The sequence below is a fragment of the Oncorhynchus nerka genome, linkage group LG12 (genome assembly GCF_034236695.1).
Source record: "Oncorhynchus nerka isolate Pitt River linkage group LG12, Oner_Uvic_2.0, whole genome shotgun sequence".
NCBI lineage: Eukaryota > Metazoa > Chordata > Actinopteri > Salmoniformes > Salmonidae > Oncorhynchus > Oncorhynchus nerka.
The window spans coordinates 59,621,084-59,637,847 of NC_088407.1; the positions used below are offsets into that span (position 1 = coordinate 59,621,084).

A 16,764-nucleotide genomic window follows, 5' to 3' on the forward strand; every position below is an offset into this window, starting at 1 on the left:
GTTAGCTACACCACTACATGGCAATAAAGTAATTAACTACTGGAAATTAGCCACCAAGATTTGAATTTAGTTCAACTACCACCAAGCTACTGCAAAATGTAGTTAAGTTAGTTGAGTAGTAGTTCAAACAGGGGTGCAAATTTGGTTTTAGAAGTGGGGGAGATAAACACTCCAAACAGCCTACCCGACCGCTCGGAGGCGTCCACATTTTCCTAGAGAACACTGTTGCCTTGTTTTGTATCACATTCCAATGATAAAACTGGGGGGGGCAAAAATGCAATTTCAGAATGTGTGTGGGGGACATGTCCCCCCGTCCCCAGTGAAGGTTGCGCCCCTGAGTTCAACTACTCCCCAACACTGCCAACTTTATGTAAAAATGACAAACTGCTGTTGAGTAAACTACATCTTTTTATTTTTTACCTTTATTTAACTAGGCAAGCTAGTTAAGAACAAATTCAAATTTTCAATGACGGCCTAGGAACAGTGGGTTAACTGCCTGTTCAGGGGCAGAACGGCAGATTTGTACCTTGTCAGCTCAGGGGTTTGAATTTGCAACCTTCGGGTTACTAGTCCAACGCTCTAACCACTAGACTACCCTGCCGCTAGGCTACCCTGCCTGCCGCCTACTTGAAGATAAAGTGTAATACCCCCCTTCCTAAAATGTATATAATAAGACAATATTGATGATTACAATTTTTAGTTCACAGTTATTGTCCATAATTGTCGATTATATGATTATTGTCCCATCCCTAGGAAATAACATTACCTATGTTGGATATTCTCCAGCAGCACTCCAGATGACGTGGGACATTGGGTACTTTAGGCTCATGGCAGCACGGAAATACTATACAGAGGTGCTAGTGGGCTTCGACTGATTACCGCTGTGATATCCATGTAGCGAGCATCCATGTCAGCTCGGCAAGATCAGGCGGCTTGCGAGGCTAGCTAGTGGGAGCATGGTTTCAAACATAGGCACAGGTTGGCAATGGCAAACGCTACAAATGCTACCATCCAGATACCTTCAAGCTTCAACCAACTTTCATGCACAGTATCACACATTAGATGTATGTTCGTGGTCGTAGACACAGTCAAACCTATACATCAAATATAACACACTATATGTTGCTCACATTTCTTTTAACCATACCATTCTTTCATCTCACCAGCATTAGAGCTGTGGTTTTCTTTTCCTACCTGTAGTGTTGTTCAGAAAAAAATAGAAATGATAGGAAAAAAAACATTGCTTTCATGTGACCGAGAAACACAGGGCAGAAAAAATGATAGCAATCACTCCAATCACTATTTCATTCCCACAGACTCTAAGGGGGCTATTACATTGACAAATGCCTGAGTTCATCATTAAACTAAATAACCTGGCAGGAAGAAATAGGCAGAATGTTGAAACGAGTTCTTGAAGTGCCTGTCTCCAGGGCTAGATTTAGGACACTGTTATAACCCAATTGGCTGGAACCAGTCCCAAGGTTGCATGTTCAATTCCCATTGAGGCATTATAACATACACGTCAGAATCTGTAGGTGACTTTGGAGAAAAAGTGTTCATCATAGAGATAGGCGTCCCGTCAATGGGAAAGTTGTAAATCATGCAGCGCCTTGTGTCACAATCGCAGATTTTAGAGAAAGAACAAATGTCGGTACATATAAGTGTCTTATATCGGCTGAAACTGAATTTGTTGTTAATGTAACTGCACTGTCCACTTTACAGTAACTATTACTGCGAAAAAGTGCCATGCTATTGTTTGAGGAGCGCTCCTAACAACAAAACACTTTTTTTCACCGCAATAGGTTTGATAAATTCACCTCTGAAGGTGAAATGTGTACTTACATTCTGAAATCTTGCTCTGATTTATTGTCCAAAGGGTCCCAGGGATAACATGGTGTCGTTTTGTTAGGTCAAATAATTTTTCATATGCTAAAAAGGTCCATATAGCATGCACGATCAATTTTGTATTTCCACTTGTTCAATTTGCAAAGAAAGGAATCTGTGAAAATCTAACCCTAAACATGATTTCAACCAGTCAAATCACGTTCGTATTTATTCCTCAGAGATCCTAGAATGGAACCACACTTCACTATATCATTAGGAGTGTAGTATATCCTATAGGACACCAAATTTGGTCAGAGAGCAACACCTTCATAGCACGCCGATGACGCGGGCGGTCTTCACTTGATCGACTGTAACTTTATCAAAAAAGCACCAATCGGGGTCAACCAAAGCTAGCTAGATAGCCAATGAGCTGGGCTTTACGGGAGTATCACAAAATGTAGCTGCTAACCTTGTGCGACAGCAAGCCTTTTTCTTTTGGACAAAAATGATAAGAATATGGAGAGTTATAAAGTTATGAAAACTGGGTGTTTTGCAAATGTTGAACTAATATTGAAAAAGCTAAATCAAAGTCCAAGTATACAGATTTGACGATATTCTTACAGAAAAATGTAATGTGAATGTAAATGTCTCCTTCATGACTTGCCCAAATTAACTTGGGCGACTTCACGCTAAATGTCATGTAGTTTGCTCATACTTCAAGTTATCTGTCTGAAACTTTGCACATACACTGCTGCCATCTTGTGGACACAATCGGAACAACCAGAGTGTTGGCTAGATGTGGGACCTTTCTGTTGCATTTCAAAGATGGTGGTAGAAAAAAAGGTTGTTTTTTTCTTTTATGTTTTCTTCTACCAGATCTATTGTGTTATATTCTCCTGCATTCACAAACTTCAAAGTGTTTCCTTTCAAATGGTACCAGGAACATGCATATCCTTGCTTCAGGGCCTGGGCTACAGGCAGTTAGATTTGTGTATGTCATTTTAGGCGAAAATTTAAAAAAAGGGAGCTATCCCTAAGAAGAAGTGCTAAATAACTAATGGACAATTCAGGTAGTCTGCCTGTTTGTTGCACAGTTTCAATCTACTTAATCACAAGCCATGACATCGATGACGTTTAAAAACCCAGTCAACCCAGTCAGAAGTATAGTGAAGAGACTGAAGCCAGGATAACAGTACGGAAACATTGAAACAAAGACATATGCCAAAGTTTGGGATTTAGCACCCCAAGCATCCCCATAGTGATCTGAGGTGGATTAATCTCACATAAAGGTGTGTGGAGGAACTGCAAAGGTCCAGGTTAATTTGTGCTTTATCAATCCCCGTCGGTACACATTGAGTTCTAAGCCAAGTGACCTAAGAACTGGGATGCTGCTCTTCTTTCAGCTGGGTGAACTCAGCCAGGAGGCAGAGCAAACACCTGCTACAACCTACATCTCACTAGACAATTCTAACAAGCTCTAGGGACAGAAATGACAGCTCCTTTTGTCTGCTAGTTGATTGATCCCTCAAAACTCAAGCATATTTCCTCTAGCTCCACTGAAATCAGTCTTTGTCATCCAGAAGCGACCCCTTCATCTCCCTGGTTACAGAGAGCCACCGAGACAATACTGTGACATCTAAATCCATTTAATACAGACAACAAACATGCTTGCTGATATTAATGAGCAAAGGACTCATTTTTGAATGACCCGGATTTCAAATGTCACAGCTGTTCGGCTAGACTGCTTAAAATGAATCATGTGCTCATCTGTTAAGCCTTGTTGTCTGCTGATGTACCTCTGTACTGTAACAAACTGTCTGTAATAGACCTCAATACAGCCACCTATGCATATATACTAAATGAATTAACAATAACTAGAGCAAAGGATGCGTGAGTGCTTATATGACCTAATGGCCCTAACATGTTCAGACATGCATTCATATGTGACATTGTTCTACATGAGCTTTTTTTTGGCAGTAATCATACACTTTTATATGACACAGCACAAACATGCATACTACACATAGGTGCTATTATCACATGTTAATTATATTGAGGTCCTAAACAGTCTTACTGAGTGGTTTTTCAAGGTGCATGGTCCCCATCTTTGGCCAGTGTAAACATTGGTGTCCTACCCACTAACTCACTAGCTGATGATTGTTGATTATTACTGCCATCTAGTGGCTGGTGGCTCTTGTGGCACAACTCTTTGTACATTTACATGGAGTTTTGAGTTTACATCAGGAGATCACCTATAAACTGCATTTGTTATTTTATTAACTCACTTTATTATTTCTTCTTTTCAGGATATCCTACTCAAGATGGTGCACCCGACAGACTACTCTCTCATAGTCATACCACTGATACCACAATAAGGACAACTTGAGAGAAACAACATGGAAGGTGAAGGAATAAAGAACTCATCTATAAATGGCAATGCGACCGACATCCACCTTGCCACACACAGTCTATGGGAGGTCATAACCATAGCAACTGTGTCGGCCATCGTGAGCCTGATTACGATAGTGGGCAACATCCTAGTGATGCTGTCATTTAAGGTAAACAGCCAGCTGAAGACAGTCAACAACTACTACCTACTGAGTTTGGCTGTAGCTGACCTCATTATAGGTGTGTTCTCTATGAACCTCTACACCTCCTACATACTGATGGGATACTGGGCGCTGGGGAGTATTGCCTGTGACCTCTGGTTGGCTTTGGACTATGTGGCCAGTAATGCGTCAGTGATGAACCTGCTGGTCATCAGTTTTGACCGGTACTTCTCTATCACCCGACCTCTGACCTATAGAGCCAAGCGCACCCCCAAACGGGCTGGGGTCATGATAGGCATGGCCTGGCTGGTGTCCCTCATCCTGTGGGCCCCTCCCATACTGTGTTGGCAGTATTTTGTGGGGAAAAGGACAGTCCCTGAGAGGCAGTGTCAGATCCAGTTTTTCTCTGAGCCAGTGATAACATTTGGGACAGCCATTGCTGCGTTTTACATCCCTGTGTCAATCATGACCATCCTTTACTGTCGGATCTACAAGGAGACGGAGCGTCGCACCAAGGACCTCGCTGAGCTCCAGGGCATCAACAGTTCCACAGACGCTGGTACCACCAAGCCCCAGAAAACCATAATCAGATCCTGCTTCAACTGCAACCAGCTCAGCTCTGCCTCCCGGGACAGAACCCAGGCCTCCTGGTCCTCCTCCAACAGGAGCCACGCAGCCAAATCAGCCGCTGCCACCAACGATGAGTGGTCCAAGAGCGACCAGCTGACCACCTTCAACAGCTATGCCTCCTCGGAGGACGAGGAGCAGCCCGTGTCCCCGGGTGTCTTCCAGCCCACCTACCGGATCCAGTCATGTGGGCCGAGCACGGGTGCAGAGGGCTGTGAGAATGAGCAGCTCAGCAGTTACGAGGACAACTTCTTCCACAAGCCTCCCAAGACCAACTCCCATAAGAGCAAGAAGTGTGTGTCCTACAAGTTTAAACCAGTTCCCAAAGACACTACCAGCGGTGCCCAGCAGAGCAAGACTGGGGACACCAACATGGTCCCATCATCTTTCTCCTCAGCAGACTCCATGAGTGCCCCACCCTCCACCACTTCATGCAAGCCAATAGATGCAACTCTGAAGATCCAGCTGACCAAGAGGAAGAGGATGGTGCTGATCAAGGAGAGGAAGGCTGCTCAGACTCTCAGTGCCATCTTGCTGGCCTTTATCCTGACATGGACACCATACAACATCATGGTGCTCATCTCCACCTTCTGTTCTGACTGTATCCCTGTGTCTCTCTGGCACCTGGGCTACTGGCTCTGCTATGTCAACAGCACAGTCAACCCCATGTGCTACGCGCTCTGCAACAAGACCTTTCAGAAGACCTTTCGCATGCTGCTGCTTTGTCAGTGGAAGAAGAAGAGAGTGGAAGAGAAACTCTACTGGTACGGGCAAAACCCTGTAGTGAGCAGCAAACTAACTTGAGCCATTCACTCTGTCCTTCCAGAGGAACAAGTATGAAGACCATATGACTCAGATACACATGGATATATTTCTGTTTGGTACTTGAATTATGCCTACAGGTAGAGTGTGTCAAATGTACAAAGGTTAGAGACAAGACTAGTTTGTTCGTGGTATTGTTCTTTAATCAGTACTTTTCTTACTGCTCACAAGAAATACAAAAGTGCTTTGCCGAAAATGTTGACACTGTACACCAATACATCATTGAATATGAAAATATAAAAACATAACCCGACATGCACAAAAAAGTGAGAGATGTTTTTTTTATTTTTTTTAACATGCTCTGATTGTTTTAGAGGTATTATGTTAGACTACATTGTGTTTGCTTTAAGGGCTATCACAGTTTTTGTCGTGCGAGCTGGACAACAAACGATTGTACACTCATCAAAGCCTTGTTCACATGTGGCATTCACTTTAGTCAGATACAAACAATAAAACCTTCAACAGCCAATCTTTCCACAAGCACAAACACATACAGTCCAAATGAAACCATACAGCACAGAAACACAGGGGAAGAGATTTGATGAAAGTAAATGCTGAGGTTTCAGTATCAAATTCTTCCAAATAACTATTACTTTTATTATCGACTCAGCAGCTTTAAAGTGCACATACATTTCATAAAACGTGATTTTATTCTATAGTTCACTGGACACTTCCGCATAAAGTATACACCTAACCAGGCAAGTGCACAGATAGGGGTCAACCTGTGCCGTGCCACCTGCCCCTTTGCCCTCCCACTCGCCGAGTGCCCTTTTGGATGGTGGTATATATACTTTTTTGGTGTTCAGGTTTGTTTTTGTTGTTCTGATCTCACTGCACCCAAGTCATTGTGACGTCATCAAGTTCAGATAAGAATTAGCCTTTAATCAATTATAGTGGGTACTTCTTTGTTTGGCGGTTAAGACCCAAGGATGAAATCCTATCAGGGAGTGATTTCATCAGCCCAGGGTCACTATAAGTCACTTAGCACAGTGACAGCTCTCTACACATTTACATTCAGGGGGAGAGCAGGGTTTGATTCATGCACTGTTCTGTGTCATGTATTCATAACAATCTGTTTTACGTCCATCTGTCCTCAGGATACAGGCCTTTGTTTTGGTCATTCTGTATTGGACTTTATCATTCTTATCTACCCATTGATAGAAATAACATTTAAAAAAATAAAATAATGACATCGCTGAGTACTTCTTGCAATTGATCATAAGAAAATCTACTGTAAACTCACTGTATATAATCTTGTTTGATTCAGTACATATTGGTTTTTCTACCAACAACCAACACATACATAGGTTATTCATTCAGTGATATTGGGTGAGTGAGTAAAAATACTGCAAATGTTGTATTACACGTGTAATAAGCTATGATATCATGACCACAAAATGTTTGGTATCGTTGATCATTTAGACTACAAGAAAACTGCACTTGCAATTTTGGGGGGGAAGGTCGAGGAGGAGACTTACGTGTATGAAATCCCCAAAATAATGATAGATTCTTTTATTACTTAAAAAAATGTGTGACAAGTATATTACAGTATTTTGGTCTCTGTGTATTTCTGAATTAAAAGTGTTGAACTATTGTCTCTATTATGTAAACAATGTTTTGAGAACCACTGCATAAGTACAACCACATATTATCAGGAATCGAGGTAAGACCCAAGTGCAGACTGTGTGAAGTAACAATGTTTATTGTAACCACAGGGGCAGGCAAACGACAGGTCGAGGCAGGCAGCGGTCGATAATCCAGAGCAGAGGCCAAGGTACAGGACGGCAGGCAGGCTCAGGGTCAGAGACAGGCAGTGGTCAGGTACAGGACGGCAGGCAGGCTCAGGGTCAGAGACAGGCAGTGGTCAGGTACAGGACGGCAGGCAGGCTCAGGGTCAGAGACAGGCAGTGGTCAGGTACAGGACGGCAGGCAGGCTCAGGGTCAGAGACAGGCAGTGGTCAGGTACAGGACGGCAGGCAGGCTCAGGGTCAGAGACAGGCAGTGGTCAGGTACAGGACGGCAGGCAGGCTCAGGGTCAGAGACAGGCAGTGGTCAGGTACAGGACGGCAGGCAGGCTCAGGGTCAGAGACAGGCAGTGGTCAGGTACAGGACGGCAGGCAGGCTCAGGGTCAGAGACAGGCAGTGGTCAGGTACAGGACGGCAGGCAGGCTCAGGGTCAGAGACAGGCAGTGGTCAGGTACAGGACGGCAGGCAGGCTCAGGGTCAGAGACAGGCAGTGGTCAGGTACAGGACGGAAGGCAGGCTCAGGGTCAGAGACAGGCAGTGGTCAGGTACAGGGTCAGGACAGGCAATGGTCAAAAACCAGGAGGACGAGAAAAAGAGAGACTATGAAAAAACAGGAGCTGAGACAAACCTCTGGTAGGCTTGAACAAACAAGACGAACTGGCAACAGGCAGACAGAAAACACAGGTATACATACACAGGGGATAATGGGGAAGACGGGCGACACCTGGAGTGGGGTGGAGACAAGCACAAGGAAACAGATCAGGGCGTGACATCTATGGTATTGATCAACCTAATCTCCAGACAACACTCACAGTTCATCCTTCGTACAGTCCCCAGTGCGGACCACCATCACTGTGTCCGAGGGTTTTACCATCCTCCAGGCGTACTTACACGGGTGCTCCTTGTTGCAGTCCTTCTGCCAGTAGATGACGTTCCTGCGGTTTAGGTTGGCTCCAGCGCAGGCGTCGTACCTCCAGCCCCCTCCCGCCACACCCCAAAACTTCAGTTCGGCACAGTTCTGGAAGTAGTTGTTGTCTCGGTCCATGGTGGTAAACCTCTGGTTGTCATGCAGGTAGTTCTCTGTGTCTTAGGTGAGAGTGTCTAAGGCAGAGCCCTGGAACAGACCAAGATGCAGCCTGAGCCCAAACCGCTCTTCCTCCACCATAAAAGGACATACTTGCGCATCTTGGTGATGGCAATCTTTGTTCACTAGCTTGACACATAGCTTGTAGCGTCCAGGCCCTTGGGAGAGGTGGTGGAGGAGTTCATTCCCCAGCCAGTGGTCACCAGTCAGGAACACTGCTTGTATTCGACACAGGTGCGGTTGAAGTCCACGCTGCTGTTAACCTTGATGTGCTGTACTACGGTCCAACTACCCTCTTGAATGGCGCAGTAGGCCAGGGTGGAGTAATCACCAGGCTGAATCAGGTACACTCCATCTCTGGCCTGAACCCCTGAATCCATCAACATCTCATAACAGTATCTGGGGTACTCTGCAGGGTGAAATAGCAACAAACTGAATTAACACCCACAGTAGTTAGATCACACAAAGAGTTGATGGGTAACATGAGGTCAAGCTGAGTAAATCAAAGCAGATAATCTGGATTGCTTTTTCTAAGCATTACTTACACCTATTCAAGGTACTATGATGATGATTAAAGGGATACTTCAGGATTTTGGAAATTAAGCCCTTTATCTACTTCCCCAGACTCAGATGAACTGGTGGATTTGTATGTCTCTGCATGCAGTTTGAAGGAAGTTGCTAACTAGTGTTGGCGCAATGACTGGAAGTCTATGGCAACTGCTAGCATGCTAGTAGATACCATAGACTTCCAGACATTGAGCTAATCCTAATTAGCATTGGCACGGGAAACTACCTCTAACTTTCGTCATACAGGATGAAGACTCAGAGACATAAAAATTGTATCCACCAGTTCATCTGACTCTGAGGAAGTAGATAAGGGGCTTCATTGACAAAATCCCAAAGTATCCATTGAACCTGCCACTCCCTGTCTTTTCAGCGATGGACTAATCCTCATGGATATTGGCAGTTCCAACACACATGGGATTTCAACGTGTTCATCAAACATTGATGCTCTAACATCATTTCTCAGCTGACAAAAGTGTGTCACAACGATACACTAATGCTCTTATTAGCAGATTAGAAATGTGAAACGTGGAACAAGTGTATAGAAAGGATGATGCTGAAGGGTCAATAAGTCATTCGGTCTAGACTTTGGCATTTGAACTACCTCCAGAATAATGGAGACTCAAAACAAACTTGTTTGTCTATCAGGAAAGATATGAGACTTAAAATGACCACATATAGCCCACACATACAGTAGGGCTTCTCATTCTACATCATCAGAGAAGTAAAGCCCTTCTCAATCAATACCATTTAAAGCCCAAATGAAATCCCCCTCAAATGATACATGACAGCTACAGATCAGACTATTTAAGGTATTTGGAAGTAAGTATTTTGATTATTATTTTTAAACACAAGTAGTGTAGGAATGTATTTGGAAATACACCGTTCCAAAACACTATATACACACATTTTTCATATGGGTGTTTTTTCATCAGAAATGATTGCTTATGATTGCCTTCTTGAAATAGTACTGTTCAGATGCTTTATTCATAGATTTAAGATGTGTATTAATGTTTTTTTTTGTTGCAAAATGCTATACAGTGCCTAGTGAAAGTCTATTTACCCCTTTCACAGTCTTCACATGTTGCTGCCTTTAAGGTAAATCTAAATAAGAAAGATTAAAGGATGGACAATTAAAGGATGGAATTATTTTCCCTATAGATCTACAAAACCTGCTCCACATATTCAAAGTGAAAGAAAGTTAGAGAAAATGTTCTAAATTAATTAACAATAACATAACAAAGATGTCTTGATTGCGTAAGTCTTCACAACCCAGTGTCAATACTTCCATTACAGCTGTGAATAATTTAAATAATATTCTACACATTTTACACATAAATACTCCCATGCATTTAAACCCAGGTCTGTTCGGTATTTGAAATAATGTATTTGGAAGTAAGTACTTGAAAATATTTTCAAATATTAGGCTTTTTAATAGAACATTTTTGAAAGTACTGTCACGACTTCCGCCGAAGTCAGTCCCTCTCCTTGTTCGGGCGGCGTTCGGCGATCGTCGTCACCGGCCTTCTAGCCATCGCCGATCCACTTTTCATTTTCCATTTGTTTTGTCCTTGTCTTATACACCTGGTTTCAATCCCCCAATTACTTGTTAATTATTTAACCCTCTGTCCCTCATGTTTGTTTGTGAGTGATTGTTTATTGTATTGCGGTCCGTTATTGTGGCCTTGGATTATTTGACGTGCATTGTGATTATTGTTCAGTTAAATTGCGTACATTACTCATATCTGCTATCCTGCGTCTGACTCATCTACACCAGCTACACACAGACACATTACAAGTACATTCAAATACTTCCAATAGCTGTAGTTGATTTAGGCCACATTATTTGAAAATGTTCAAATACACAGAAGTATTTAAACATTAAATAATCAAATACACATATTTGAACCCAAGTCTGCTACAGATACAGCCACACGTTTTACTGTAGAATCCATCTCTACATTTTGTTAGTAATGACATTACATGAATGTCCATACCATGAATTCCCTGGTTGAGGACCACCTTGTGCTCTTCAGATGTGTCCTTTCAGCTAGCAGGGATTCAGTGTGTACTCCCATCAGACTTATCACCAGTGCTGCTGCTAATGCCACTGTCCATGTCCCAAAACGCTTCTAACTGGATGTTCCTTCATGGTGAACAGACATGTGGATTCACCGAGTGGCAATGCTTCATTTCTCAAACTATTTTACTACACCCATTCGAGAGATAATTATCCATTTTCATACATGGACAAAAAAGTGTAATTCTACTCCTGTCACAGTTCATAGCACAACAGTCCACTGCATACAATGACTAGAAATCCTACTTTAGTAACAATGAAACTTACTAAACTGTTACCTTCACTGTTACTGCACCACTGTCTGTGTGTGCTGAGCTCTGTGACTATAAGCTGTCAAACATACAGTAAACTGTACTTTGATAGCACTAAACAGAGAGAGAAGGGTAGAGAGAGAGAGAGCAAACAAGGCTAATCAGGCTGCCAACCATAGACCCAGAGTCCACGGAGGTGCAGTCCTTTCCACACAGCCTCTACAGGCCAGTCACAACTTCCTTCATGTCACAATAGGAAACACCAAGGGTTAAAGCCAGCCTTCACTTATCTGTGTCAAGTGGGATTCATATCTCACCTTCCAAACACTTCCTCCACTCTTGGGAAGTAGAGATTGCAACCTTGGCTTGGTGTTGCAATGTCAGTTTGTTTTAGTTGATCAAGTGGAACAACAAACAAAACATCTTTTAAAATTGACTATCAATCACACACATACCGTAAATTTGTTTCTCCATCCACACACCTCCTGTTTCACCTTGTTATGCAAAGAGGTATTTTAAAGCTATTTGTGATTTTAAAAACGAATTACAAAGATAGATGATCTTCAACTATAAAGTCCTAAACGAAGCACAATATTGATAAGTCCTAAACAAAGCACCATAAGGATAAGTCCTAAACAAAGCACCATAATGATAAGTCCTAAACAAAGTACCATAATGATAAGGCCTAAACAAAGCACCATAATGATAAGGCCTAAACAAAGCACCATAATGATAAGTCCTAAACAAAGCACCATAATGATAAGTCCTAAACAAAGCACCATAAGGATAAGTCCTAAACAAAGCACCATAAGGATAAGTCCTAAACAAAGCACCATAATGATAAGTCCTAAACAAAGCACCATAATGATGTCCTAAACAAAGCACCATAATGATAAGGCCTAAACAAAGCACCATAATGATAAGTCCATAATGATAAGTCCTAAACAAAGCACAATAATGATAAGGCCTAAACAAAGCACCATAATGATAAGGCCTAAACAAAGCACCATAATGATAAGTCCTAAACAAAGCACCATAATGATAAGTCCTAAACAAAGCACCATAATGATAAGGCCTAAACAAAGCACCACAATGATAAGGCCTAAACAAAGCACCATAATGATAAGTCCTAAACAAAGCACCATAATGATAAGTCCTAAACAAAGCACCATAATGATAAGGCCTAAACAAAGCACCATAATGATAAGTCCATAATGATAAGTCCTAAACAAAGCACAATAATGATAAGGCCTAAACAAAGCACCATAATGATAAGGCCTAAACAAAGCACCATAATGATAAGTCCTAAACAAAGCACCATAATGATAAGTCCTAAACAAAGCACCATAATGATAAGGCCTAAACAAAGCACCACAATGATAAGGCCTAAACAAAGCACCATAATGATAAGTCCTAAACAAAGCACCATAATGATAAGTCCTAAACAAAGCCCCATAATGATAAGTCCTAAACAAAGCACCATAATAATAAGGCCTAAACAAAGCACCATAATGATAAGTCCTAAACAAAGCACCATAATGATAAGTCCTAAACAAAGCACCATAATGATAAGGCCTAAACAAAGCACCATAATGATAAGGCCTAAACAAAGCACCATAATGATAAGGCCTAAACAAAGCACCATAATGATAACATTTACATTTAAGTCATTTAGCAGACGCTCTTATCCAGAGCGACTTACAAATTGGTGCATTCACCTTATGACATCCAGTGGAACAGTAGTGCATCTAAATCTTTTAAGGGGGGTGAGAGGGATTACTTTATCCTATCCTAGGTATTCCTTAAAGAGGTGGGGTTTCAGGTGACTCCGCTGTCCTGGCGTCGTGAGGGAGTTTGTTCCACCATTGGGGGGCCAGAGCAGCGAACAGTTTTGACTGGGCTGAGTCCTAAATAAGTCCTAAACAAAGCACCATAATGATAAGGCCTAAACAAAGCACCATAAGGATAAGGCCTAAACAAAGCACCATAAGGATAAGGCCTAAACAAAGCACCATAATGATAAGGCCTAAACAAAGCACCATAATGAGAAGGCCTAAGCAACTTATCTTCATGATGATTAAATATACAGTAAATTGTGTGGTGGTTAATTTCTGTATTATCAAATGAGAAGAGACAAACGTATCACACAAATCAAGAGTTATACTTAAACTGAACCTTTATTAGGGAGAGCTTTGAAATAGCGATGGCTGGTAGACGAATCACCGTCTCTGATGATTCCTTGAGAGCCCCGAGACAAAAGTAAAAAAATGTATTTTATAGCCAAGATACACCCCTTTCAACCTTGGGGCCAAAGGTTAAGATTTGTATGAAAGATACCTATAATACATAGCAGAATGTATCTGCTGTGTCAACAGTTTTTATTGTACAGACCAGTGTCTCGCCCTGCGACTCAAAACTGGAACCATCTCTCTCTGGCACGGTATAGAACAGAAACATTAATCCAAGCCCTGGAATGCTCTTTAGGTTTTATCACCCAAAAGACATGGTAAATCTCCTGTCAGTTTGATCTCCCAGAGGCTCATCCTCAGTAGAACACACATACAACTGTTAAGAATACTCTATTCTGTTGAATGAAATAACCATTTGATGCAATAAAAGTATTATAACGTAATCTTGCAATTTTGCTCTCACATTCCCCCATTTCAAGAGTCCTCTCAACTTAAAAGAAAATTACAAAATTTAAGAACATTCATTCACGTCAAAAATGTATATACAGTGTATTCTACATAAACCAAGAAGCATAAAAGCAATAACTCATTGCATGGGTTCCTGCACATGACCGGCTGCTGTAGCACTGGCTCAGCCTCCTTCCAAGAAACTCAGCACGGTCTCCTATTTCAACCACCAACACATTTTCAAATTCAGATTCAAAGCTATATCTTCATAGACAGTGAAAAGCACATGTTTAATACATAATGCAGTGCATGCAACAATGGAGTTGAATAAAATCATCTTTAGTTATCTATCACACTCCAATGGATCAGCATGGTGGAAATAACTATTTCCATCCCAGAAACTAAAATTAGCATATCTTGTTGGACAAATCCAGGTAGTGACTCCTGGCTAAAGTAAAATGTATTCCATTGGTGCCTAATGAACATGACCCAAGACAAGCATCATGATTTCACTATTTATAAGGCAATGCCAATAGAGCAAATAGATTAGGATCAGTTTCACTCTCCAGATCAGAGTTCACCCTCTCCATTCACCAGGGCATGCTTAGAATAGTGTCAACATCTTTAGTTCATAACAACAATCAAAACAATCAATCCCTAATACATTCATGGCTTCACTTATATAATTATTAACATACTAAACTCAAATCAATCCTTCCGTTTTAAAAATCATTCAGTTTCCAAATCATAATTAAAAACCCAATTAATTATCCAACCAAAATCTTGAATGACATTGCTCAGTGATTCAAATTGGTCCTAACACTCAAAGTAAAAAAAAATCAATTTAACACACATCAACATTGGCAGAATGTACATTTATATTAACATCCAGTATAATTATCCCATAATTCTATTACATTTTTGTATCACGATTACAATACAGATCAGTATCTCAATGCATTCTTAATCTAAATTACTATAATTTCATGTATTGTAGACCTCTACAATCAACCTGATACCCCAAAAGTCTAAAACAATTTTGGGCACAGTTGACAAACCCCCTCCTTCAGGCACTGATTCTTCTGGCGTCCTTTTCGTCTTCTTCAGATAGCTTTACAGTTCAAAGTGAATGGCCGTGATAATGACCCAATTTCAATGTCTCACCTGAGCCGCCATCACCTTTACCACCCATTATGTCTTGTCCATTCGTCAACCAGTATACCAGCAACACAAGAGAAGTTTAGAACAGATCCCTCCCCATGCTCACTCCATGTGGACTCCTCTCACACTCCTGAGAAAAGACATGAGAGAAAAGCAGTTGATCGCTGAGATCGGATGCTGTACACCGGTTGCTGGCTTGGACTTTCTCTCGGTAGAAGTGGTGCGGACAGGGCCGTATTCAAAGCCTTTGTCACTCTTCTTCAGCCAGTTAGAGGGGTGTTTGATGTACACACACTGTTCGGTCCAATTATCTCTTCCATGCATTAAGATACCGTCTGATGTCACTTTTCATGATAGCCTCGAGAGGACAGATCAGAACAACAGTTTTGTTCCGTTCATTAACTATATGATAAATGATTACTTTTACCAATTATTCTTAATACAAATGTCTAAACATAAGTCAAAGAGAATAACAACACATTCTATTGAAACTATTCTTTCAAATTGGCTTATACTCCCTATCACACTGTCAACTTCATCGCAGAGCCACAGGATCAGGACGTTAGACCTATAACCCATTGGGAACAGAACAAACAACACAACAATACACTCCTTCACATATCACTCCATACACATCACTCAAGGTGTGCAAACTTCAATCCAAAACTTCAGAGGACTGTACCCTCCTCATTTTTAACACATTACTCTCCATGAGAGGGGTAATGGGTAAAAACAAAAACACTACTACTGGTCAAAAAAATTAAACAAAAATTAAAATAACAAAATCAAATTAAAATCTTTACTCTTAAGAACTCCATAAAGAAAAATGATTGTACCCATATGGTCATAGGAAAATAGACTTAGTCAAAGGCAATGCCCTCTCCTTCTTCCAAATCACAAATATCATAATTATCAATATTACAAATGACCTTGAAATCAGTATTACAAATTACCTTAAATACATTATCCAAATGGCTTTCCAACAGTTATCATTGTATAGACCAGTGTCTGGCCCTCCGACTCCAAACTGGAACCATCTCTCCCTGGTACGGTATAGAACAGAAACATTAACTCATGCTCTGGAACGCTCTTTAGGTTTTATCACCCAAAAGACATGGTAAATCTCGTGTCAGTTTGATCTCCCAGAGGCTCATCCTCAGCAGAACACACAATAGTTAAGAATACTCTATTATGTTGAATAAAACAACCATTTGATGCAATACAAGTATTATAACGTAATCTTGCAATTTTGCTCTCACAATTGAAACACATTTCTTCATTATTTTGGAGGACCTCTGCACTAAGACAACACATACAAGTACCTTATGAATAGGGGAAGTAATCTTTCCTAACCATGTGACCTGACAAATAAAAATGTAGTTATACTCTCAGTCCTAGTTATCGGCTCTAACTAGGGCTT

At 41.3% G+C, this 16,764-nt stretch overlaps 1 protein-coding gene and 1 pseudogene across 1 annotated transcript; one reads left to right on the plus strand and one right to left on the minus strand.

Moving 5' to 3' along the window:
• Positions 1-4,136: 4,136 nt before the first annotated feature.
• On the plus strand, positions 4,137-7,416 carry LOC115138472 (muscarinic acetylcholine receptor M5-like). The gene has a single exon (XM_029675346.2). The coding sequence runs from the start codon at positions 4,221-4,223 to the stop codon at positions 5,802-5,804; it is 1,584 nt and encodes a 527-aa protein (XP_029531206.1). The 5' UTR covers positions 4,137-4,220; the 3' UTR covers positions 5,805-7,416.
• LOC115138795 (fibrinogen-like protein 1-like protein) lies at positions 6,199-15,668 on the minus strand (annotated as a pseudogene).
• Positions 15,669-16,764: the final 1,096 nt, after the last annotated feature.

Coding starts and splice junctions, on each gene's coding strand:
- LOC115138472 (XM_029675346.2), top strand. CDS start 4,221: ATGGAAGGTGAAGGAATAAAGAACTCATCTATAAATGGCAATGCGACC.